The sequence below is a fragment of the Ciona intestinalis genome, chromosome 1 (genome assembly GCF_000224145.3).
Source record: "Ciona intestinalis chromosome 1, KH, whole genome shotgun sequence".
Taxonomy (NCBI): domain Eukaryota; kingdom Metazoa; phylum Chordata; class Ascidiacea; order Phlebobranchia; family Cionidae; genus Ciona; species Ciona intestinalis.
The window spans coordinates 3,205,020-3,229,829 of NC_020166.2; the positions used below are offsets into that span (position 1 = coordinate 3,205,020).

Genomic DNA, 24,810 nt, shown 5'->3' on the forward strand with positions numbered 1-24,810 from the left:
TTTGATTACGTCGTTACTGTAGTGTTAGAGAATTTGTTTATTGAAAAGCATCACAAGTACTATTCAAACCTACTAAACCCTGGAATTTGGACGCTTGGAGTTCATAAAGAATCTAAATTTTGCGAGAAGGTAAATTTGTATATTGTTAAATCTTATCCTATTAAGTTAGGTCTATCTTAAATGTCCAAAAGTGAACCTTTTCCTAAATATAAAATTTACCTTGTCAGTATTTTCTATTTGAACCAGATGGAAGAATACTATGACGATGACAGAGATGAGTATGCTGGGTTAATGGACTTTGGATCCACATATTATTGCAAGGTAGCCCAACACACATTTTTATGTATATCTAATTTTTATATATAACTTTGTGGCTGTTTTCTAAAAAAATGGTTGTATTTCAAAACACATTTAAAACTTTATTTAAAAAATGTGAAACTGATTTGAATTTGTGTAAAATAAATATTAATTATGGTAATCTTACTAGTAATAGACTATGTATCAGTTGCTTTTACTACTCACACTGCACGGCAAAATTAGTCAGTCTTTATTAGGTAACATCAGTTTCGTTTTTAAAATTTGTGAAACGGCCAGTCTACTGGATACGGCAGTTTCTGACTAGATCTCACACAGGCAAGACAAGACGCACAGTCGTTAAATATCAGCATGCAAACTACATACACTTTTAGATGAATTTATTTAATACAAATTGGTCTACATAAATATTGGCCGCCCTAATGTGTACAATGTAATGCACAAACTCGGGCATTAACCTACGTTGCGCATCGTAACCCTAAAAATTTGTGTACTGCAATAACTCACAAAGATACCACTAATGAAAGGAGAGGAATTTATTTCAAAGATTCTTGTCTCTGGCTATCGCTGCCTCTTCTGATTATTGCTTTCACTATATTTTTATGCCAATAATCACGCACATGCATTAACTGAAGAATCTGGCACATGATATGCATTCCTGGTATCACTGAACAGTGCGTCGGTAACCACTTCGCGGTAATTTTTGAATCAAATTGGCAATATTGCCCACTGTATTATGTTCACAAAGAAGACCTAGTTAAAGTAGGCGTAAAACAGTTAAAAACTAAAAAAACAATGTATTAAATTTGTATTAGAAGTGTTAACAATTCTCCAAGGAATTATTAGAATATGTTGAAACAGGAGTAAGCGAAAATCAGTTATATGATCCTATATTATGCACGGAACCACACTTTTATTCATTATGTTGGTGTTATTTTATGCTTGCTCAGTTTGTTACTCATTTACGTCACATTTAGTGGCAGTTGTGAGTTGTGACATATTGGAGATTATCAAACTTGCAGGTGTTGGTTTGCGGAATTTTAAGAGCTTCTCCTCGCCAGACAGTATCAAACGGAACATGTGTGTATTACATGCTGTACAATAACCTTTTCTATAAAACTTTAGAAAAGGAATTGCTCAGCAGTAATTACTCAAAAACGCATTCGCCTAAATTGGTTTATTTATAATAATATGTTAGATCGCATTTATTAAGATTGACAGCATCTTTTAAAGGCACAATACCTGCATTAAAAAAATTAGAAAAGTTGTCAGTAGAAATAACGGACTAAGCAGACAATATACTTCATTGTACATAGTTCCACTTAAGCTCTGTTTGCTAGCCAAGCAGAACTTAATTTAATGTGGAATGAGGTTATGTTTTGTTATAATAATGCTGTTTATACTGTTAATTGGAATTTTCACACTTTCTTTGATTGCCAATGTAACTTAAGGTTTGTGATATTTCTTGCTCTGGACAAAGTGCATTGGACACACATTATGCTGGGAAAAAGCACAACAAGGTAATCAAATACTTTTTTCAACCACAAAGTAGTTGTATATATATACATTTTTTTGTCCTTTTTATTTTCTTGGAAAATTTATTAAATTGTGTACCATAGTGGTAGGCTACCTACAAGTTAAAATTCTAATTTTATATATTGGATACATATTTTTCTCCGAATAATCTTAACATTTCAGTTGCATTCTTGGCTTTTGCATTTATTATTCTGCTCACCTCAGTTTTATACCACAGTTTTTTTTAATAAAATTCAAAATTATCCTTAACGAAATTGTCACAGCTTTCATATTTAACTGACCACGTTTTGACGTATAACGTACTTTATTCTGTGGTGTTTATTTAAATTAAAACAAATGTTAACAAGTTTTTTTATGTTGTTTTGTATCAGATTTTGCGTAAAAAGGGTCTTGCTGTCATGGGTAAGTACAAGTTATGTGTAACAAAATGCAAAATACTTTTTACATCATTGTTTGTTTTATATTGATATATATATATAAATTAGCCTATATATTTTGTAATTTCATAAAGAAAAGTCTGAATACAAAGTAGACAAGCAAAGGCAATATAGTTCAAAACACATAAATAAAAACAAAAGCCAAATTAGATGCATAAAGCAAAGAGTTTAAAATTACAGGCTTTACTAATGCATTAGATGTCAGGGCATGAAAAACTAGACTGCATTTGAATTAGAACAAGTTGGTTGCGTGAAATTGTGTCTGTAGTAGGCAATTACTAAAAGAGGTAATTGTTCAGGTTCAACAAACTTTATTATCAAGTTTGGTCTAAATGGCAACGCTAATTACTTCAAGAAGAAAAACACATGAGATTACATTCGGTTTTAAACGAAAATTGATGCTAATAAAATTAAAGCAAAACAAGTGGTTAATGGTCTAAAAACACAAATATGGATTTATAGTTCATACCAAAACAAAAGTTTGGGTTTGGTTTGACGCATCTAAAGTCTCTAGACTGTCAGTTGTTAAATAATTGTTGTGTACAAGACAGTTGATAGCACATAAGCACTAGTTTTTAAATTTTAAATCAGCAAAATTGTCGCTTACCGAAATATCAGAAGAAGCCTGCTACTAATTTTTTAAAGCAAGATTTTGTCTGCAACAAAAATATTTATTTTCAGATCATTAAGATATATTATCTGAATATTGCAATAATTGGGTACATGCATTGCATAAATAGTCGATTTCTTGTTACGCAAAGTATTTTCAAATTTTTCAATTGCGTGCTAGGCTGTAGTATCTCACCGAATACAAAATACGTAAAGTATGAACTTTTATTCTGCTTAAAACAGGGTTAAGAATAAAGATAATATAGTTTTTGAATTTTTTTTAGGTAAAATTCTGTGTTAACTTATTTGATCATTAACTGTATATAAATTTTTAGAACCATGTGTGGTCCAACTATATTTGATTGCAAGTAATTAGAAACAGTTAGTTTAATTTTACAAGCTAGTAGTTCTGTATATGACAGATAGTAGTAGTAAGCAAGTTAAGTATATTAGGTAAAAAATAATATTCACCGTAATATTTTACATTCTCGCTCGCAACTTCGCAAGTAGTTTGTCGTCTGTACATAGTTGGACCACTCGGTTTAGAAATATTTTCCAGCTTGTTGTGTAAAATATATTGTATATTACCTACATATGTTGTATATTATGATTGTAAGTAATTGTTCTTATTCAATGACTATTTTTTTAAAACGATTCGCAGACTTGTCCAGCAATAGTTTCAAAACCATCACAACTAATGTTTTGGAAAACAGAGAAGAATCGACTGCGCAACAAAACTTTCATAGTCTTGCAAAGGAAGAACCAGTTATTGGTAAAGCTCATTTTTTATGGTTTAATAGGCTTCACACAAACTATGTCTTATGTAAATAATGTGCATGTCGTAATCATATGTACAAGAGTCCAGTAGCCAGTTGGTCACATATGGAGCACGTTCTATTTAGACTTACATAAGCAGTTTAAAGGTTGGGGTAATAGGCCAAGACCCAATCTGGTCTAAATCCTGGGTCCCAGAAAAACAGTCCCCACCCACTATGGAATAGAATTATAGGTGGCAAACCTGGGGTTGCAGGGTAGACAGGGCTGCCCCGAAATGTACATTTAGTATCGCATTTTTACCCCATTTGGTATCGGTTTTTTAATAATCTTTTTCAAGAGGTGCAATAATTTTCACTAAATAACGTGTAAAAATACTGCTTTTACTTTGCAGTTATGTGTCTATACAAACAAGCAGGTCTAAAATTTATTGTTCATTACCTTAATTAATAAGGTTCCCTATTGTTGACAACTATACGTGTAAAAATGTATTTTAACACTGTCAACCCTGATTTTGCGGAAAATTTCAAAAATGTGGATCAGTTCTAGAAATTTTCTAATGTGGTTCATTTACACAGGCCTTGAATATGTAGTTGAATATAGGAGAAAGGATGGGGACGGTGCAATAACTTTCTTCTGCGAGTTGTGTAATGTTGCGAGTGATTCTAACATTGTCTACGACCATGTGTGCAGTACAAAACATCGGGTCAAGTACATGGTAAGATCCATCAAATATTCTATAGATTATATAAAGTAATCTATATTATTGTTCTTGTTTTTTTAACACACTTAAAAAGCCAATTTTAAATGGCTGATTTTCGTTTTTAAAGCCTGATATTTTAAAAACTGGAAAACAGCAGTTGTTTAACACGAGTGTTTTGTTTCATGCACCTTGTGCCAGCTTACGAGTTACCAAGTATGTTACTTTGTGGGTGATTATTTTGTGTTTTTTTTTCATTTTTTATGTGTGGCTGATAATTTGGACAACCCATTAGTGACTACTGGGTTGGAGCAATTTCTGTCAAGTGTCTTGCCCAAGAACACATCTGCCCACAATGGTAGCAACAACGAGCCTTGAACCCATTACCTCTGGGTTAGAGGCAGGTGCGCGCTAACCAACTGTGCTACGGCGCCGGACCTACTTATTGTGTGTTTAGTTTATATTCAATTATTTTAGAAACAACATCATTTTGATCGATACAAAGCTGTCACTGGGTATCCTAACTACATCAAGCAAAGTAATTCAACGCTTAGTGAAAAAGCATTCTTCCATGCCAAGATTATAATGGGTTTATATGGCGGGCCAGAGGTGATTGCTTCTGTACAAGTAAGTAGGATAAAATATTTGCTTCAAAATAATCAAGTATTTGTAGTTGTAAACTCACAGAATAAACGCAACGGGTGCTTTAGAAAAAAAAATTCTAAATTAGTTATTGAAGAAATATAAAAATATATGGACATACTTTTTTTGTAAAATCTGGGATGACATTGTTGAAAAGGAGTTAAACCTATCCTTGTCTAACATCAATAACCCCATTTATTAATGCAGCAAATGCAATAGCCCATACTTTAGATCTGCACATTTATATAGAATAGACACTCAATACAGTAGAAAACTTTTTAGATTATTTTTGTAAAAGTTTGTTTCTGATTAATTTAAGATAAAAATTCACAGGTTCGAGAGAACGAAAACGGCAAAATTGGACAGCGTAAGACACATTTGTTAGATTTTTTATTTGTTTGAAATTTGATGTGTGTACAACATAGTTTTGTGCCTATAAATTTTTACCGCAGTATTGCCCACAATTTATGTTTACTAGTAGGACAGTTCTATAAGCATGTCAAGTCTCCTTTTGCCACTAGATGAAACCATTGCCAATCTGTCCGTTATTTTGTGAAAATGCTGTATTACATTTACAATTTTTTGTTACAGAACCATGTGACATTGTCGTGCCTTTCAAAAAGTAAGTCAATGTTTTGTAAATCAGACAGAAATAGTCAACTCAAAATTTCTCAATATCTTTTTCAGGCCTATCCCTATAAATGGTATTGATGATATAAATCTGTCTCAAAAAGAACAAGAACTCCGGGAAAAGGAAGAAGAGTTAAACAGGAGAGAGGAATTGTTGCAACAGCGCAAGCGTAAGTTATCATAACTAATATTTATCATATTATACAGCCATACAGGTATAGAGTTCTTTGACATTGATGCGCTGTGCCAATGCAAAGTGGTTAGCGCACCTGCCTCTAACCCAGCGGTATTGGGTTCAAGGCTCGTCACTGCTACCATTGTGGGCGTATGTGTCCTTGGGCAAGACATTATTGGCAATTGCTCCAACCCAGTGGTCACTGCAGGTTGTTATCAAGCATACATAAATTCACACACAAAAGCAGGCACGAGGTGTATGAAACAGAACACCCGTGTTATAACGACTGTCGGTTTTCCACCACGCGAGGATAAAGTAAGTTACATTCATTCATTCATTGATAATATTTTGTACTTTCAGAGGTGGATCCACTTGCTTTGCTAAATCAAAGTATTTATGATAAAATAGTAAAGAAGATTCCTGGAGTGGTCCCAAAACCTGGGACTAATGAATTTCTTCCACCTGTTTCCCATGATGTGGTCCATGAACCTTCTCATGAGCAGTTTCATGAAAAACCGCCAAACGTTCATGAAAAACCTTGGTTCGAGCATGAAGATCGAGCAGGACCTGCCGTGAAAAATTTTCATGGGCCTCCTATGAATGATTTTCATGGCCCTCCCATGAATAATTTTCATGGCCCTCCCATGAATAATTTTCATGAAATGCATCATCCTCATGATCACCGCCCACGTTTCATGAACAGACCACGTCACAATTTTCCACAAAATGGACCAAATATGGGTCGATTTCCATTTTACGCACCACCACCACGACGAAATTTTTTCCCTCATGGCCCCCGTCCGCCTCGTGAGTTTTTCCATCATGAGCGTGATATGCGATATCACGGGCCACCTCGACCAATGAGACCACCTCCACCTCATTTCTTACGTGGACCACATCCACATGATTTTCTACCTCGTGATTATGATCCTGTATCACATGAACTACAGGTTTCACGGGAAAGAGAAGAACATCAAAACAGGTAAATATGCAAACTTATATTATTTTATATTTTTTTCTTACAGTCTCAAATCAAACATGTGTGTGTCAGTGTGTGTGATAATGTGTTAGCTTAGGCCCAACTCCAATTACACTTACTAACAAACTCATCCATATAAAATAAAATGTATGCAAAAAAAGACTCAGATATAAGAAAAAAATTAATGTTGGTTAACCTACTCAAACTCAACAACCATGCACTGTATTAATGAGTAAACATTACAACAAATTAATTAGAATTGTTTCACTGGATGTGTATCTAACTATCCTGCCTACCCTGCATATAGAAAAAAATTTATGCAAAAAAAAAACATATAGTAGGGTGGGGGAAGTGGACATCTTTACATTCTACTATTTTCCCGGTCCCATTTAGTAGTAAACAAAGAACAGTTATAAATTCATATCCTCACGACTCCCATAAACTGTTGTTAATTGTTTAAACACAATCAAGATATTTAAATATTATATGCTAAAGATATTCGATCTTCCCCCACCCTGCTATATATATATGAATAACATGTAGGTAGGGATGCACATTACAGAATTTCGAATCCATGAGATTCAAATCCTTTTGTATTCGAATCTAATTCTGGTTTTCGGTATTCTGTTTAATGACCACGACACATCTGCTTATTAACTCCGTTAACATTTTTTGAAACTTAATAATTTAAAAAAAAAAGTTGTGTTTGTGGGACTTTCGAGAGTGAACGTTTCGTAACGTCTTTTTATAGCCTGCTATACGTTCCATGACGCAAAAACCACCCAATAGTACAATTTTTGATCATTTTACAGCTCATGATCCAACAAGGCTACTATTAAAGAGTCTATAAACTGACTTTTGTGGGTAAATTTATTTTTTCCTATAAATATAAAAAGATTCGGAATTCTAGATTCGAAATAAAGTATTCTAGGATATCCTAGAATACCTAATTATTCTGTAATGTGCATCCCTACATGTAGGTAACAACAGATGTAGTTAAAATACTGACTACTTATTCCAGTTGACCGGCTGTTTTCCTCGCAGGCTGGTAATTGATTACTTGTTAAGTACGTTTGATGACCATGGGTTGGAGAGAGAAATAATTCTCCAAATGAATAACGTGGAACGAAAACAGCTTTATCTGCTTGTTGTGGAAAGAAAGAACTATAAAGACAATTTGGCACGGTAACTCATACTATACTAATCGGTTTAAAATTTAAATGGTTGTTTATTTTAAATAAATTTGGGTAGTGTAAAAGAAAAAAATCTCGAATCATGATTTTTTATTGAAAAAAAAATTAAAAAATACATTTTTTAAGGTGCATGAAAGCTGCTGTTTTGTCATCGTAATACTGTATTTATTTTTCTTTGGCTTTTTTAGCATTGTTATTTCAAAAGATAATAAATCAAGTGTTGATATCAAACTATGCTATCAAAGAAATCAAGGGGCATGTATAAGCATTGTGTTAAATTCTGATAAATATTATTTTACTTAAGGATGAGAGACAACATGCGTCAAATGGGAACTGTCCTATCTAAACCAGAAGAAGAGAAAAGAGAAAAAATGGAAAATTTATTGGTCCAGGTAAGTTGTTAATTTTTTTCCTCCTATTTTTTATTTTATATTACTTCATCTGTTGGTTTAACAGTATTGTATTTAACTTATAATTGTTTAAAAATTAGGGTATTTTTATTAGATTAGGAAATATATAAAGTTTAAAATCTACCCAATGTTTTTTTGCAAATGTTATGACTTTGTAGCTTGGGAAAACTTTGCAACCTGAAATCTGTGTCCATTTATTTTGTATGTTTGAGTGTTGCCATTTATATACCAAACACATTGTAATATTAATAGACCAAGTATTTACAGTAATAATACTTGGACAGTCACTAACAAAAAACTGAATGAATGTAACAACTAACGAGTGGCCAGAAAGTGACAGTTGCCAAACACGGGTGTTCTGTTTCATACACCTCGTGCCAGATTACGAGTTACCAAGTATGTTACTTTGTGGGTGATTATTTTTTGGAATTTTTTAATTTTTTTTATGTTTGACTGATAATTTGGACAACCGATTAGTGACCACTGGGTGGAGCAATTCCGTTAAGTGTCTTGCCCAAGGACACATACGCCCACAATGGTAGCAGGAAAGAGCCTTGAGCCCATAACCTCTGGGTTAGAGGCAGGGACGCTACGACGCTGGACTGTTAGATTACAACTTTAATTATGGCAAAATCGGTCAATATTATTGGTAAAAAATTCTAGCTCACATACTTGCACTAAACTTTTTTACAGGTAAAACGAGAGATACGAGATCTGGTTACCACCACTATGTCCAAGTATAAGGATCCTTTGCAACCTAGCACAAGCAGGTACTTACAAAAAATGATTTTGTTGTAATCAGGAAACATGTGGCTATTAACAGGTCCAACATGTGGCCATTAATAGGTCCAGTCTAAAAGTTACTTTGCTTGCCTTTTTAAGTGATCAAGGGCCAACACATTCCTATTGATATATTCTTCTCTTGCTATGTTTAATTATATCATAGAATGCATAGTTAGTGGGCATAGTGTAAAATGTAGTAGTGTAAACAACTTATCAATTAATTTGATGTATGTATTATGACTTTAATTTCTTACAACCAGAAGACGATCACCATCCATAGAGAGACATGAAAGTAGAAGCAGAAAACGTTCTCCTTCAATAGATAGATATGATCCTTGTAACTCTCCAAGGCGAGGTAGTCCAAGACGCCATCGTGAAACTCGAAACAGCGTTTCACCTGATCGTTATAGAACTAAAGATAGTCGGAAGTACAGAAGATCTCCTGAGCGTGGTAGGCGATATAGAAAATACTCTGATTGTGATTTGGAACGTGGTTCACGTGATAGGACTCCACCCAGAAGGTCACGGGAGCGTTATAATGATCGTGAGAGACCACGTCGTGATGAAAGAGATTCCCCAGAGGACCGTAGAGGCTTCCCCCAAGATGATGTTCCGCTAAAGCGTCACAGATCTAACAGTATAATTGATGTGAACACAAAGTCCGGTGTCACTGATGCTCTAGAAAAGATAAAAATGGCGCTTCAAAATCAACCAGCTGTGCAAGCTGCTCTTGCAGTCTGGTCTGGTAAAGCAGACAGCAGTAAAAGCACAGATTATGAAAGTAAATCGCAAATAGAAGATCGTTCAAACATAAGAAAAGAACAAAATGAATATGAATTTCGTGAAAATGTGGACTTTGAGCAACCTAAGAATCGGGATAGGCCCAGGAAATTACAGCATGACAATTATCGCTGGTAATTTTCATCATGTTCTTTTTTTAACCATCTGTTATTTATGTTTAACTGTATCTGCTACAAATACATACCAATTTTCTGTTGCTTTATTGTGGCGTTTTGTGGGATACAAATTTTGATCTGTTAGAATGGGACTTTTTATTGAGGAATTGTCAACATTAAAACACTAATATTGTAACTTAAACTATTATAAAGTCGGTGAATTGGTCTTCACATATCAGCTTTTGATTAGAAATATTCCGAAAACTAATGCTACCCGAAAAATAATTTAAACGTTTTGTTTGGCGCCTCCGTGCGGAGGTTTTGTTGATAAAGTCAGAAGTAAATTTCGGACTCGCAGTTCAGGTTTAACGTTTGCGAGGGTTAGGATATAGCAGTAGTTTTATCTGCAAACATCAGTCAAAACGATTGGGTTTTTCGATTCTCTTGTGTGTTTTCAGTTTTTCTGCTGTGTTGGGCTTTAAAAGATAAACACCATGTCAAGATCACTGTGGATGGGAGACGTGAGTTATCGTTTCTGCATTTCTTTTTGCACTTGACGTTTTGCCATAAACTTATACTGTTTCTTCAGCAAATTAGTAATTTCTTCGCAGGTCGTTGGGATTTAAGTTATAGTTTAGCTTATTGCGCCTCGACCTTTGTCAGTGGATTAAGTTTAAAGCAAGAAATGCTGAAATAGCTTCCTTTGAAGGGCGTGTACCCCACACGCTACATATTGATGCAACCAACTTAATTTTACAATGCTAGGCAACGATGCCTAACCGGGCAGTGGCGTAAGGTACAGTTATGAGACGCTGGGAGTTTCACGTCACATTCAGGCCTGTTTGTAATGCACGTCCTTGCTTATTTTACAAAAATATTCTAACTTACAGTTGGAGCCGTATATGGACGAGACTTTTGTAAACAAAGCATTTCTGCAAGTAAGCCAACCTGTGTCCGTGAAAGTTATCAGAAGGTAAGTCTTGAAATCTGAAATTCAAATCTTGTGAACTTTTTAGTTTCCAGGTTTTAGCAGTTTATTACTTTCGGCGTCTCTTCATAATTCTGAAACAAAGAAGTCAACATCGCAAATGCAATATTACTATTTTTTTCAAAAAATTGTAATAATGTCATAAAATTCTTCTAATTGGAATCAGGAGTGTGCAACCTGTGTTTTGGCCATCAAGTTTAACAAAATATAATAGTTGACATTTACATCAATTTTTGTCATCTGTTCATAGACAATTCTAATCTGAAATAAAAATGTTACTTGTGGTCACAAAGTGTTAATTATAGTTGTACCTCGAGTGACAAAGTTTGCACACTCTTGATTTTATAACCCACTTTCTTCCAATCTTTTTATACAGCTGGTTATATTAACTCTTTCTAGCTGGAAATCAGTAACCAGTTGATTCTCAAGTGCTGCCCAGTATTGCTTTTTATATATTAATATCATTACCGAAATTTTTGTCCTGCTCGTAGCACTGCCATGCTATCCAGATATTTAAGTTAAAATCCCCGATGGGCGGCACAAGCTACAATTCTTGAAGCTGTTGTACAGGTGTCTTGTAATTTCCAATGTTAAGAACATGGAACCAGTTGCGGCTAATCAGTTGTGTTAACAGGAAGGACAATGGCCTGCCAGCGGGTTATTGTTTTATAGAGTTCCCAAGTGAAGCTGAAGCTGAGAGAGTGCTGAAACTTGTCAACGGAACAACCATTAATGGAAGTAATCCTGTGAGTTAAAGTTTTTACAGTGGCAATTTTTAAAAGGCTGATGCATATGAATATGCTTTTTAAATTTTTAGTGACATTTTAAGTGACACTGACTTTGTTAAAATGCTGTTACACCCTTACATACATAGCGATTGCAGTATGCTTTGGCCACACTAGTTTGTATGGAGACCTTACAGAAGGGTAAAACCTGTTTTAAGGTCTAAAACACACAAAAGAATGGGTCGCATGGCAAGCCAGGCACCCCTTGTAGGCATGTTACATGTGTATCCAAACAAATGTTTGGTTGTTTTAAGTGTAAATTACCCTTGACCATTCATTACAACCCACGTATAGCTATTCCTATAACTAAGCTAAACATTGTTGTTTGGTACATTTTCATATAGTCATACCATTGATTATATTAGTGTTTCATTTGTGTTTTTTTCTGTTAAATGCAGCCAAAGAGATTTCGACTGAACAGATCTCAAGCTGGGAAAATGTGGGATATTGGGTATGTTACATTCAATATTAACATTCAGTGTTCGAGTCAACATGTGTAACTATACAGCTGAACAGAATTTTAAAGTCAGAAAGTCCTCAACCTAAATCCACTACCTGTACTTCGTTTCGAACTCCGTAATCACCCAAAGACCTTACATTTATATTTAGAAAAAAAACAAAAATGCATTACTGACAATTTTACCTATCTAGTAACTCAGAAGTGAACATGGAGTGTATGAAACAAAACCCCCTTGGTTTATATCTTAGGTTATTATCTTGCCACAAAGGGTGTATAATAACTTTACCAGTTTACCTGTCTCTTGATAACGGTAGCGAATATTTAAAAATATTTTAAACGAAAACTCAGGTTATAGCGACAAAACAACAGTTGTTGAAACATGCTTACAGTTAACAACATAATTAAATAAGTTACATTCATTAATCTATGCCTCAAATTGTTCCAAACAGACCATCATTTTCAATATTTGTTGGTGACCTCGATGCCACAGTAACAGATGATAAACTAGAAGACTTTTTCTTGAAGAGATATCGCTCGGTGAAAGGGGCAAAGATAATGTATGAAGAAGGAGGGATTTCAAGGTATTGCAATTACTATCTATGTTAAGCTACAGTGCATGCGTTGTCGGTTAAGCAATTGGTGCATTCCTTTTATGTATGACATTCATTGTAGCATTCCTATTTTGTGTGGTGCCATTTTTTGAAATGCTTCAGTTGGTTGAAAATGTTGCAGTATATTGTTGTACACAAAAGTAGAGTGTTTCTCATTATGTGCAAATACTCTTACCAGTGAGTGTTAGGTGGTTAAGAAAACAAAAATAGCCCAAGGCACATTTCTGTAAAATGATTTTTGACTGATTGGTTGTATTATAAGTTATAACATGGGTGTTCTGTTTCATACACCCCATGTCAGCTTACGAGTTTGGAGTTACCCTATATGTTACTTTGTGGGTGATTATTTTTTGGATTTTTTCTTTTTTTTGCAATTAAGTTTTTGCGCACGAACATATACGCCCACAATGGTAACAACCACGAGCCTTTAGATTGCACATTTTATTTACCTACCCTGCCTGCCCTGCATTTAAAAAAATTCTAACTCTAACATGTTGTAACACTTTTACAGAGGATATGGATTTGTTCGGTTTAGTGATGAAGCTGAACAGAAAAGAGCTTTACAAGAAATGCAAGGGATTAGGGGTCTTGGGGCAAAACCTATTCGTGTTAGTGTCGCTACACCAAAAGGGTGAGTGTAATGTTTTATTAAATTAACAAAAAAGATGGTGATGGTAAAAGAGATTTAATACAGTGATGCATTTATCTAAATTCACAGATATTTTCTCAATGTCACTTACTTCATTAAACGTTACTTAGGTTAAGAAAAACCTGTATGTAAAAGGTTTTATATTAAAAATACATTAAAGATCATAGTTAGCTGTCTGTCTCTAATTTTGCTTAAACTGTTACGGTTAGAGAATTATAGTGGGATGGGGTGAGATGGGACACCTTCAGCACAAAAAATATCCAAATATCAAGATCGGTTTTAAACAATTAAAAACGATCTATGGGTATTGTGAGGAGTACAGTTTTAGAATGCTTTGAATGTTCTTTGTTTACTACCAAATGGGACGATAAAATATAATGAAAAAGTGTCCCATCTTTCCTTTCCCTACTATATATTCTAAAAATAAACAAATTTCATTTTAAAAAACTGTCCACTTCTCTTATGATTGCAAACTTAAAATGACAGAAAAATGGCCCCAAGTACCAACAGTAGCACAACAGACACAACCACTGCCAGTATACCTACAGCTTATGATGATGCTACAGCATACGCACAACAGTTGTTACAAATGCAGCAATACACTGACCAGTATAAATACTACCAACAGTATTGTGACTATTACAACTATCAGGTAAGAAAAAACTTTTTTTACTTATATAATGAAAATTGAAAAACACTTTTTTATTTATTATGCAGCATATTTTTATCAAAACAAAACAAAAACGGTTTATTTGGTAGTAAACTACAAAGTACTGCTTTATACTACCGCATATACTTATATATGGTTGCATTTCTACTTTCTAGTTTACCTAAATAGGCTTTGTATAGATCTGACCATTTGGAAAACCTTTATTAAGAGACATATTTCTTAAAATTTAAATTACTCCTTAATTTGTTTAATTTAAAACGCAATGCAAAAGAGCTTGGTCTTAGTTTATATTATATTTTCCCAAGTTTTTTCCTTACCTACTTTTTACACACTTCTGTTTTTAAGTCTCGTTTTGTTATTAATTCGATTTTCCTCGCTGTCCTGATTAATTTGATCTTCATTAGGCTACTGTATTCAAACAATGTTTTTAACATTTTGCTTGTTGCTAATTTCATTTCTTCGCTGTTCTAATTATGTTTTTGTCTTTGTTACTGTGTTTATAGAATATGTATGTAACTTACATAACTTACATACATATTCTTTGAATAAAATAAAAAATACTTACAGTATGTTATTATGTATTCACCTTTTTATTTAATCTACTTTTTTACAGCAACAATACAGCTACTACCAACAGCAAGCACAAAACAGCCAGGCATATGCGAGAGCTAATGTTGAGCAATATGCTTCAACCGAGCACTATCAAGCCAGCAGGTTGCACCAGCAAGAAAACAACAACAATAAACTTGAGGGTATGTCTCTGCTAATATCTCTGTTGATTTTTGCCATTGTTGTGGTTAGCATTAAGTGACTTGTTAAATTTATATATAGTAGTGTGGGGAAAGATAGGACACATTTTTCATTTTATTTCCTTATCCCATTTGGTCATAACAAAAATTGTTTGGAATTATAAAACCGTATCCTCACAACTTCCATAGACTGTTGTTAATTGTTTAAAATACAATCACAATATTTGAATATTATGTGCTAAATGTGTCCTGTCTAACCCCACCCTACTATATTCTTATTTGGCTGGGAAAATTAGTTACGGCACATGTAAATTTATAGGTTATTGGTTTTTAATATTTTTGCTAGTTATAAGCAATTACAGTTATGTTTAAACTTTGAATTACAGTTATGTGTGTTGCCTAAGGACACACATACGACTTTGCCCCTTATTGTGTAAGTGTCGAGCATTGAACTTCCCTATGATGGGTTTTAACTCTTTTGACCATTTGAGTCTTTTGCCCCCTTTCCTATGATGGTTTTGAGTTAAATCTGGTTGGTTAAAAGTCTTTTCCGTTTTCGAGATTAATACATAAGGCAGAAAAAATTTCGAATTTAACTACTGACATGATTGTTTTAATCCTACCTATCTAGCAACCAACATTTCATTTTTCATGCAGACCCCAATCCTGCATTCAACAAAGAATTCGAAAACGCTGCATACATTGCCCAAAAGACTTTACTAATTGATTGTCTAGGTAGCCACTGGCAACCAATAGACTCCTATACTTCTAAAATCCCAAGTTATAGCATTAGATCCTGACTTGATAAAACTATTAACATTTTTGAACTAATTTCCACATTTTTCGTTGCCGCTTTTTTAAGACGTTATATTAACGCTAAGATAATAAGAAATGAGCTGGTGTACAGTTTTATGTAATATTCCATACTGCACATATACGTTGTTATATTTTCTTGGCCGCATTTTTGGTTTTTGTTAAGTTTTTGTTATTGTTTCAAAAAAAAACGCTATACTTCGGAAAAGCGTATTTTTAAAAGGTTTTGTTTCGGGCAATATTAGACGTTTCTGCCGCCGTTTTTAGTTACTGTTTCTACCAAGCGTGGTAACACCGCCAAATTATCATCTATACAAACCATTTTCAATTAAAACTCTCATGGCCCCTTCTAAGTCAGTTTGTTGTCTTAACTTTTACGATTAGTATTCGCGGTTTATTGTTCCCCACAATGAGTGCGTCTGTGGCTTCCTTTGTGTGGCTGGTAAGGCTCGGTGTTCATTCTGTTATGAAAATATTGACTTGGAAAGCGAGACCAGCTATTATGGGCGTATGTTAAAACGTAATTGTGTTACTTTGAAGCCGGAATATTGGTTTTAGGTATATAGCTGTAAGCGTAGCAGTTCAAAGTGAGTTCTTGAACAAAATATTAGTAGGTACATTAGGTTTCAGATATAGCTTATATTAAAGACCGTGTTGAATTAATAGATGTATGTTTCTAATTTTTTAGTTAATTGTCAGCAGTAATCACATGAATAACTTGAACTAACCACCTAAATACTGTGATTCCGTACTAACAGCATGAATGTTGGAACTTACGAAGGTTCGTGTTGGTCAAACAGACCTCATGAAACCTTAAGTATATTTGATCTTCGTAAAGACAGAGCACGTAAAAGCAAGATACCTATTCCCTCTGGAAAACACCGCAAGAATAGCCCGAGAAATGATTATAGCCCAACACAGGTGTATCCAGATAAGGTGTTAGTCGACAATAGCGAAACCCGTATACCAGTTTTTGCAAATACTGCTGGTCGACTAAAGACAGACAGATCAACTATGCCCATTCGAACAAATAACATGCAAGAAAAACTTGCTTTACGTGCACGAGTTCGGCAGAAAAGTCCATCGAGTTCAACAACAAAAGAATGCCCAAATAAAAAGAAGAAAACAATGAAGTTGAGAGGTTTGGAACTTGCTGAAATACCTATGGAGATATTCCGTTTATCGGATTTGGAATCACTATTCCTGAGTCCCGAAAGGGAATCTTGCCTAAGTGTGAGTTAAGAATACATTTTTCAGCTCCATAGAGATTTCTTTCATATATAGTGGGTGGGCAAAGACGGGACAGATTTAGCATACGTTATCCAAATATCCTGATCGTGTTTTGAATTTTTAACAACGGTCTATGGAAGTCGTGATAATACGGTTTAAAATTTTTTGAATGTTTTTTGTTTTCTATTAAAATGGACGAAAAAATAGAATGAAATGAAGGCCCATCTTTCCCTGCCCTTGAGAAATTACATCCGGTATACTAATAAAGTATAACACTACATTGGGTAACGATAAAAACTATTTTCGTTTCTATATACACAAATGCGGTTTATGCCTACCTGTTAACTAAAATGGTCATTTATGTTATTGGTGTGAACTCATCATTTATAGTTATCTTGACAAAGCGTGTTATAATATATTGTAGGGTGGGAGGAAATAGAACAACTTTTCATTGTATTTTATCGTTCCATTTGGTATTAAACAAATAACACTGAAAGAATTGCGCTATTCAAAACACGATTGGGACATTATGTGTTAAAAGAGACCCGTCTTTCGCCACTCTATTACAAGTTCGGAAAAAAAATAAAAAATGGATTGAGCTTCAGTCTCGGTAAACAGATTTATTCTTTCTTTATAACCAGTATAAGCTTCCATACGTGCCGAAAGAAATTGGGAAACTTCAAAGCCTACAAACCCTAGTGTTGGACACAAACGAGCTTGAGAGCATTCCAGAAGAAATTTCATGTTTGAAACAACTAAAAGCTTTAACTCTGAGCAACAACTGTTTAACCGAGCTACCGAACGGCTTTTCTAATTTAGAGAACTTGACAAGTTTACACTTGGCAAACAACAGGTATTAGAATACGTGTTATAGGCCTTTTATTCACCAAAACACACACCTTGGCTATACACTCTTTATATAAAGACGTTTACATTGTTTGAGGAATACTAATTGTTTCTCTTACCAGCCTCTCATATCGTTGCAAGATTTTTTAATGATAATTGTTATAGTATAAATTATATATAGGATGGGAAAGATGAGACACATTTTCATTCTATTTTCTCATTCTCGCAATTTGCTAGTAAACAAACAACATTCAAAGAGTATGTAGAACGTTGTTAATTGTTTAAAACATCATCCGGATATTTGGATATTACGTGCTGAAGATGTCCCGTCTGTCCCACAGCATACTAATGTACGGCAAGATGGATATCGTTAGCACAAAATACCCTATATTTCCAACCTTAAACAATTAACAACGCAGTTTCACAGTTGTTAGAATCCCCTTATATAATTCTGTAAACATTCTTTGTTTACTACCAAATGGGACGATAAAGAGAATAAAAACATTGACATCTTTTACCCTAACCATTAAGATTAAACCCAATAAGTTTGCCTCAACCAATTATAGTATTGTTTTACATTGGGTTGCCACTTCATGAGAAGATTAATATACCACATGCTTTTTGTTGCAGGTTCTGTTCACTCCCGGTTTCTGTCTGTCATTTATCCAATCTCGGGTTCCTAGATATCACCGACAACGATTTAGATTTAGTTCCTGAAGAAATAGGAATGCTTGCAGAATCTCTACATACACTGCTGCTCTTTATGAATAAAATTGAAAAACTACCAAGCTCCTTTTCAACTTTAACAAACCTGACTTGTCTCTGGCTCGGTAAGTGAACTGAAATGCATATGCGACAGGATAGAATACTATCAGCAACTTAAAACCCATTTTTTCTGATTGTGTTTTTAAATAGAACAACGACTTTTTAAACTAATATGAAAGCGGTTAACTTTATAATGGAGAAATAAGTATGGTCTTTGGTATAAAAAAAGAAAATAACTCGGTTCTGCTGGCTTTTAATCGAAAACAAATTCAACGTTTAAACCTCGTGGCCCGACCGTTTTCAACAGAGTGTTGCGTTAAATTTGGTCCGGGTTGACGTTATATTTGATCCGACCTTCTGCGAATGCGTAGTGACGTCGCGTTGCATGCGCAAAGCACCAGGCTGTAATATATCACGACACTGAACACCAGTTTGATGGGTAATTGCTCCAACCTATATAGTGGCCACAAGGGGTCCAAATTAAGTAAATAGAGTTTCTTAATTTTAAAACGGCTTACGTATATATACGAGGCGTCTACGAAGCCAGCACAGCACCCAATCAGCACGCATTTGTTCTTACTACTTTTTTGTCTCTTCAGGAGAAAACTGCCTTAAAGAACTGCCACGTGACTTTGGTGAGCTGTTTCGACTTGACTGGGGTTCCAGACCCTGTTCATCCAATATTGCGGGAAATCCGCTTGTTCGACCGCCAATGGACGTCTGTCAGTTAGGCGTTTACGCAATTAGAAAATACTTTCACGAAGATATGGAAGCTGATGGTACATCTACTGTCACATGAGAAGACTATAAAAATAAAAGTTAATATTTTATACTTTAGCCTGCACTGAAAGGTTTAGGGAATATAGAAAGGTGGGGGAGATGGACACCTATTCATACTATTTTTTCAGTAAACAAAGAACATTCAAAGAATTATAAAACCGAATCCTTACGACTCCCATATAGGCTATAGACCGTTGTTAATTGTTTAAAACATGATTAGCATGTTTTGATATTATGTCAAAGGTGTCCCGTCTTCCCCCACCCTACTATTATGTTTAGTTTTCTGAAACCCAGTTTGTTCAAATTTTATTTTTATTCTTAGGATGTTATGCAGAAGTATACTTAAGTTTTTCCTTGATCTTAGTTTAGCTAAACAGAGATCAAACAAAAACTTAAATATACTTTCTGCATACCACCCTTGACGTTTAACTAGCTTTAATTTAATGTAAAACTGTATCAAACTCTGGTTATAACGACCGTCGGTTATAACGACCGTCGCTTTGCTGGTTGTTCCGTTCTTTACTTTTAATTATTATTTTCGTTACTTTATTAGAAGAGATATATCTTAAATTATGTTCTATTATTGTAAAGCCCCGATTAAATTTTCTAGCGTCACCTAGCAGAAACCGTTTCGGCGGGAAAAACATGGCTTCTATACTCACTCGTTCCGATGTTGCTTGTAGTGTCGATATTAGTCTACGTGGTACGAATCGTTATTAAAATAACTAATTGCATTGAGTGAGTTGTTTTCCAAAGCAAATCAGTCAGTGCGTAAAGTTGTTAATGAAGTATGTATGTTTTATTCTGTATAAAACAGTGCTTATGGGAACAAGTTTCCAGATCTTAGCGTTATATTACAATGTTAAGTTTTGTTAGCGAGAAATGGAAAAAATTCACAAAGAATTAAGTATTTGCGCGCTGGTAACGCCGTTTCGCCGTATAACGTTGATGATATTTGTTATGATTTTTTTCATTTCTTCCCATATTGCATTTTGTGTACTTATCAATAAGTTATAAACTTAATAATACTCATATCTTTTATAACCGTTACCAATGTGTTACAGCTAAATATATTATAGAATATAAATAAATTAAAAAGAAAATAATCACTACACTGTCTGCACAATTGGAGTTTTAAATTTTACCATCTTTTACACTCTTGCCAAATAATTGTCACAAAATGTCAGACAGTACATTGGTTGAACAAAAAGAAAAAATTGAGAACATTTCTTGCGTGGATACCAAGGTTTGTTTGTCTATTCTTATTTTTAAAAAATACTAACTTAAAGTAAAAAATATGAATTTGTTTGTGCTGGTTGAACTACTTATTTTATTCCTATTGCTTGTATACCAGTATACAGAATGTGGCAGTTCCTGACGAAATCTTCCGCGTGCAAGAGATTGTTTTTCGAGTGCACTTGTTCTAATGGCATGCAAAGCACATACATTACAAAGACACAGCATGTGTTTGCGAAATCCTACAGTTAATTTTCGATACGGATTTGGTTAATTTTTTGAATTAAAAATTGGACAGGTGGGGAATTAATTATGGCGATAGAACATTTTGAAACCAAACGTTTAGGTAGCCACCAGCTAAAGGATTACCTCTTCATACACCTGCCATTCACTGCAGGCTGGCTTGTATACATGTTTTGTATTAATGTGATATGGTTAGGAATGCACATTACAGAATAATTAGGTATTCTAGGATATCCTAGAATACTTTATTTCGAATCTTTTTATATTTATCGGAAAAAATAATTTTTCCCACATATGTCAGTTTATTGACTCTTTCATAGCAGCCTTGTTGGATCATGAGCTGTAAAATGATCAAAAATTGTACTATTGGGTAGTTTTTACGTCATGAAACGTATAGCAGGCTATGAAAAGGCGTTGCAAAACGTTTACTCTCGAAAGTTCCACAAACACAAAAATATTTTTTTTTTAGTTAATAAGGTTAAAAAATTGTTAATATAGTTTATGAGATGACGTGTGATGACAAAAGGACTGAATCTCATGGATTCGGAATTCTGTAATGTGCATCCCTAGATATGGTCTTATACTTGTGTTTATATAGTTGTGTTATATATATATGTATTTAAGTTGTAGCTTTTAAATCAAGTCAGCCACAACAGTTTTACATTTTCTTTTTTTGTATTTTGTCCAGCAGACAAACGGTGCTGAAAACCACAAAGAAACAGAAGAACAAGGTGCTGGAGATGTAGATGTGAATAAGGGGAAAGATACAGAACTAACTGTTGAAACGACAGAGAAAAAAAATGATGAAAAATCAGACAATGATAATTCTGTAGACACTTCACAGAAAAATGTGGAAACAGATGGTAAGAACAAGGAGCAGGGGAGTGTGGATGCTCCGGAAGATGCTGTGAAGGAAACTTCTGCTTCTGAAGATGCAAACGTGACATCAACAGTGGATGACGAGTCAAAGGAGGTGAAAGAATCCTCACAAGTGAAAGAATCCCCCGCAGAAAAAGAGTCTTTACCAGAAAAAGAGTCCCCACAAGAGGGGGAAAAAAAAAAAAAGTTTTTTTCTTCACCAGAAAAAAAAACTTTACTAGAAAAAGAGTCCTTTCAAGAAAAAGAGCCCTCACAAGAAAAAGAGTCCCCACAAGAGAAAGAGTCTTCACCAGAAAAAAAAACTTTACTAGAAAAAGAGTCTTTACAAGAGAAGAAGCCCTTAGCAGAAAAAGAGTCCCCACAAGAAAAAAAGTTCTCACCAGAAAAAAAATCTTCACCAGAAAAAAAGTCTTTACCAGAAAAAGAGTCTTCTGGGACAAAAGTCTCATCCAAAGAAAAAAGTTCCTCTGAAGATAAAGTTGTCAAGGATCAACCGGAGGAAGACATGGAGGTGGATGAGCAGAAAAAGGAGGTTGCTGAAGAAATGGAAGAGGCATCTGAAGTCAAAGAAAAAAAAGATGAAAAGTCTGAAGATCCGGTTGGTGAAGAAAAAGGTTCTGATGACGAAGCTGATGCAGATGAAGAAGAATTACCGCGTAAGATTATTGTAATATTATTCTATTCATGTAAGTTCATTACTGTAAAAACTGGCATAAAGTTACGAGGTTGCAGGGTTGCCTGGCAACCCTTTGATTTTCTCCGGACTAATAATGCGTAAGGAATTAGGTTCGACCAAACAAAGACGCCATTATTACTGCAAACAAACTTTGTCTACGTTTGTTAAAATATGTCAATACCGATGCGTCATTCACTACACAAGTGCGTTCAACTGGTATTTAAACGTGTTGGGTTCCTTAAATCTATGACTGTAAAGTTTTGCAATTTCTAGGAGTGTGGCATACATGAATTTAGTTCAGATGTATCGCAGTTCGGACATAACAAACAGCTTTATAATGTTTATATTATTATAAATTTGGCATTTATGTTGGGCAATAGACATTGGCAAATGTGACAAAACACGCCTAGCTATGTCTGTATTTGGTTCTGCTATAATAGGGAATGTGAGTCTTGTGACTAATGTATTTGTGACCATTAGAAACCAATATTTCAGAATGTGTCTTTTCGGGGTTAATTTATTACAGAATACAAAACACAGACATTTTAAGCACCACCAAATTGCTTTATTGTAATTATTCATTCCAGCTGGCTTATTAGAGAGACCTGTTGAAATTTTAAAAGCAAAACGAGAACGAAAGAAAACAGCAAGATTTACGTATGACGACGTACCTGCACCTTCCTCTGATAAGAAGAAGAATGTTGAAATACAACCAGGGTATGTTTAATATGTGACACATGTCAGTTATAAAGATTGATTACCATTACTGCATGACCTATGAGATATATTTTAAGGTCTTAGGGTTTATATATAAATATTTTTAAAAAAATTGACAATTGACGCTATTTTTTTTATTTCTAAACACAGTCATAGTTAGACTCATATTACTCTGAAATAAATTTAACACACATCGTTTAAAGCAAATAAAATATTGTTCAATAAAGTGCAGAAAGTTTTACCAATTTAGTGCTTTCAGCTTTGTTTCTAATTTTGTAATCCCAAATCATATGGGCAACACTGTAAATTGATGTTTTTTATTGTTTCACACAGAAAAGGAACACGGCTTGGTTTACATCCTAGAGTAGAGACACAGTTGCTGAGAAATCGCGGAGAGGATTTGAAAATTATTCATAAGTTGTTTTTTGGCAATTTTGGAAATGTGAGTCCTTTTTTTTTCAGTAATGTAACCCTAGTCAGTTGTCACCCATAATATAATACTTTATTGCTTTGCCTGTAGTTTTGTGGAAAAACTGAATTTCTAGCAGCATAATAGTTAGATTATATGTATACATGACTTACATGTATATATATAATATAATATTTATTATTTTGTTTTTATGTAAATGTTAGTAAAATAAATTATGAATATTAAAAAATGTGAGTAAAATAAGTTATGACTTATGATAGTTATAAACTAATGATTATAAAAAATTATGTGTTTTAGCCGCACTCTTGTAAAAGCAACATCAGGAACTTTTCTGGGTTCCTGTTCGAAAAGGACAGTCCAGAATATGAGAAGAAAGAAGATTATATCGGACGGTAAGGAGCAAAATCTATGTTATTTATTTTTCTAAAGTACAGTTTTAAATTTAACTAAAAAAAAATATTCCAAAAGCAGTGGCTGCGATGCCAAAATTATTGTATCATCTAGACCAAGTTAAATCACCATTTTAACACTTAATGGTTTATTACTGCTTTGTTTTTTTGTCCTAGTGTTTGGAAAGAATATTCAATTATATTGCTTACACCCAGCGCTGTGGGGTAGTGGTTAGCGTGCCTGCCTGTAACCCAGAGGTAACGGGTTCAAGGCTCGACGCTGCTACCATTGTTGGCGTATAAGTCCTTGGGCAAGACACTTAACGGCAATTGCTCTAACCCAGTGGTCACTAATGGATTGTACAAATTATAAGCCATACATAAAAAACGAAAAAAATCCAAAAAAATAATCACTCACAAAGTAACATACATGGTAACTCGTAAGCTGGCATGAGGTGTTAAATCTGTGTGATAACGACTGTCTTTTTCCGGCCACGCGAGGATAAAGTAAGTTACATTCATTCATTTATTCACCCTAGGTCCTGATGTAAACAACTTTTCCCCAAATCCCAGGTCTATGTCCCCCCCTCATTGAACAAAACACATCTCTTTATTTCTGACTAATAGAGACCCCATAATGCCGCTCGACGGTTACTCCCACAAAGGGGTTCTGATCCCTGTACCCCTCAACTAATGAAAAATATTTACCCGCAAAGTTTAATATTCACAATGTTATATATTTTTTTTTTTTTACAGTTTCACTCTTTCCAATCTCAAATGGGCGATTGATGTTTGCGACGTGCCGATCAAGAAAA

At 34.3% G+C, this 24,810-nt stretch overlaps 4 protein-coding genes, 1 long non-coding RNA gene and 1 other non-coding gene across 8 annotated transcripts in view; 5 read left to right on the forward strand and 1 right to left on the reverse strand.

Annotated features, from left to right (window-relative positions):
* The first annotated feature begins 6 nt into the window (after positions 1-6).
* On the forward strand, positions 7-10,226 carry zf(u1like)-5 (Zn-finger (U1-like)-5). The gene is made up of 15 exons (XM_002124757.3): positions 7-129; positions 247-321; positions 1,767-1,835; positions 2,223-2,253; positions 3,559-3,669; positions 4,250-4,389; positions 4,849-4,998; positions 5,347-5,380; positions 5,605-5,635; positions 5,701-5,813; positions 6,179-6,800; positions 7,842-7,982; positions 8,295-8,382; positions 9,094-9,170; positions 9,444-10,226. The coding sequence occupies exons 2-15, from the start codon at positions 247-249 to the stop codon at positions 10,099-10,101; spliced, it is 2,340 nt and encodes a 779-aa protein (XP_002124793.1). The 5' UTR covers positions 7-129; the 3' UTR covers positions 10,102-10,226.
* A 216-nt stretch (positions 10,227-10,442) lies between these two features.
* Positions 10,443-16,158, forward strand: LOC100183240 (tRNA selenocysteine 1-associated protein 1-like). Of its 3 annotated transcripts, none has more exons than XM_026833551.1 (10): positions 10,443-10,600; positions 10,691-10,915; positions 10,970-11,052; positions 11,702-11,813; positions 12,251-12,303; positions 12,762-12,893; positions 13,435-13,554; positions 14,059-14,224; positions 14,856-14,994; positions 15,649-16,158. In XM_026833551.1, the coding sequence occupies exons 3-10, from the start codon at positions 10,982-10,984 to the stop codon at positions 15,789-15,791; spliced, it is 936 nt and encodes a 311-aa protein (XP_026689352.1). In that variant the 5' UTR covers positions 10,443-10,600; positions 10,691-10,915; positions 10,970-10,981; the 3' UTR covers positions 15,792-16,158. The 3 variants fall into 3 exon arrangements, with proteins under 3 accessions (XP_026689352.1, XP_026689350.1, XP_002125303.1); XM_026833549.1 differs by having other exon boundaries at positions 10,691-10,875; XM_002125267.5 differs by lacking the exon at positions 10,691-10,915.
* On the reverse strand, positions 12,467-12,804 carry LOC113474075. Its single transcript, XR_003395737.1, has 2 exons — positions 12,727-12,804; positions 12,467-12,543 (listed from the first exon to the last, which is right to left on the reverse strand). It is a non-coding gene; the product is annotated as an uncharacterized LOC113474075 (long non-coding RNA).
* mir4210 (microRNA 4210) lies at positions 14,739-14,788 on the forward strand. Its single transcript, NR_034606.1, has one exon. It is a non-coding gene; the product is annotated as a microRNA 4210 (primary transcript).
* Positions 16,159-16,218: 60 nt separating the features above from the next.
* On the forward strand, positions 16,219-19,475 carry LOC100176998 (plant intracellular Ras-group-related LRR protein 7-like). The gene is made up of 4 exons (XM_002120661.3): positions 16,219-17,037; positions 17,676-17,887; positions 18,511-18,710; positions 19,245-19,475. Exons 1-4 carry the CDS (start codon positions 16,564-16,566, stop codon positions 19,442-19,444), a joined length of 1,086 nt encoding a protein of 361 aa, XP_002120697.1. The 5' UTR covers positions 16,219-16,563; the 3' UTR covers positions 19,445-19,475.
* A 1,009-nt stretch (positions 19,476-20,484) lies between these two features.
* Positions 20,485-24,810, forward strand: part of LOC104266806 (protein DEK) — a gene marked incomplete in the record, with an annotated part of 4,926 nt that continues 600 nt past the window's right edge. The window contains 6 exon segments of the mRNA XM_009863904.3: positions 20,485-20,671; positions 21,596-22,439; positions 23,047-23,176; positions 23,510-23,618; positions 23,904-23,998; positions 24,752-24,810. Of these exon segments, the coding sequence (XP_009862206.1) occupies positions 20,606-20,671; positions 21,596-22,439; positions 23,047-23,176; positions 23,510-23,618; positions 23,904-23,998; positions 24,752-24,810 (1,303 nt within the window).

Coding starts and splice junctions, on each gene's coding strand:
- LOC100176998 (XM_002120661.3), top strand. CDS start 16,564: ATGAATGTTGGAACTTACGAAGGTTCGTGTTGGTCAAACAGACCTCAT. Junction 17,038..17,675: donor AAAGGGAATCTTGCCTAAGT/GTGAGTTAAGAA, acceptor CTTTATAACCAG/TATAAGCTTCCATACGTGCC. Junction 17,888..18,510: donor TTACACTTGGCAAACAACAG/GTATTAGAATAC, acceptor TTTTTGTTGCAG/GTTCTGTTCACTCCCGGTTT.
- LOC100183240 (XM_002125267.5), top strand. CDS start 10,574: ATGTCAAGATCACTGTGGATGGGAGAC. Junction 11,053..11,701: donor TCCGTGAAAGTTATCAGAAG/GTAAGTCTTGAA, acceptor TTGTGTTAACAG/GAAGGACAATGGCCTGCCAG. Junction 14,995..15,648: donor CAACAACAATAAACTTGAGG/GTATGTCTCTGC, acceptor TTTTTCATGCAG/ACCCCAATCCTGCATTCAAC.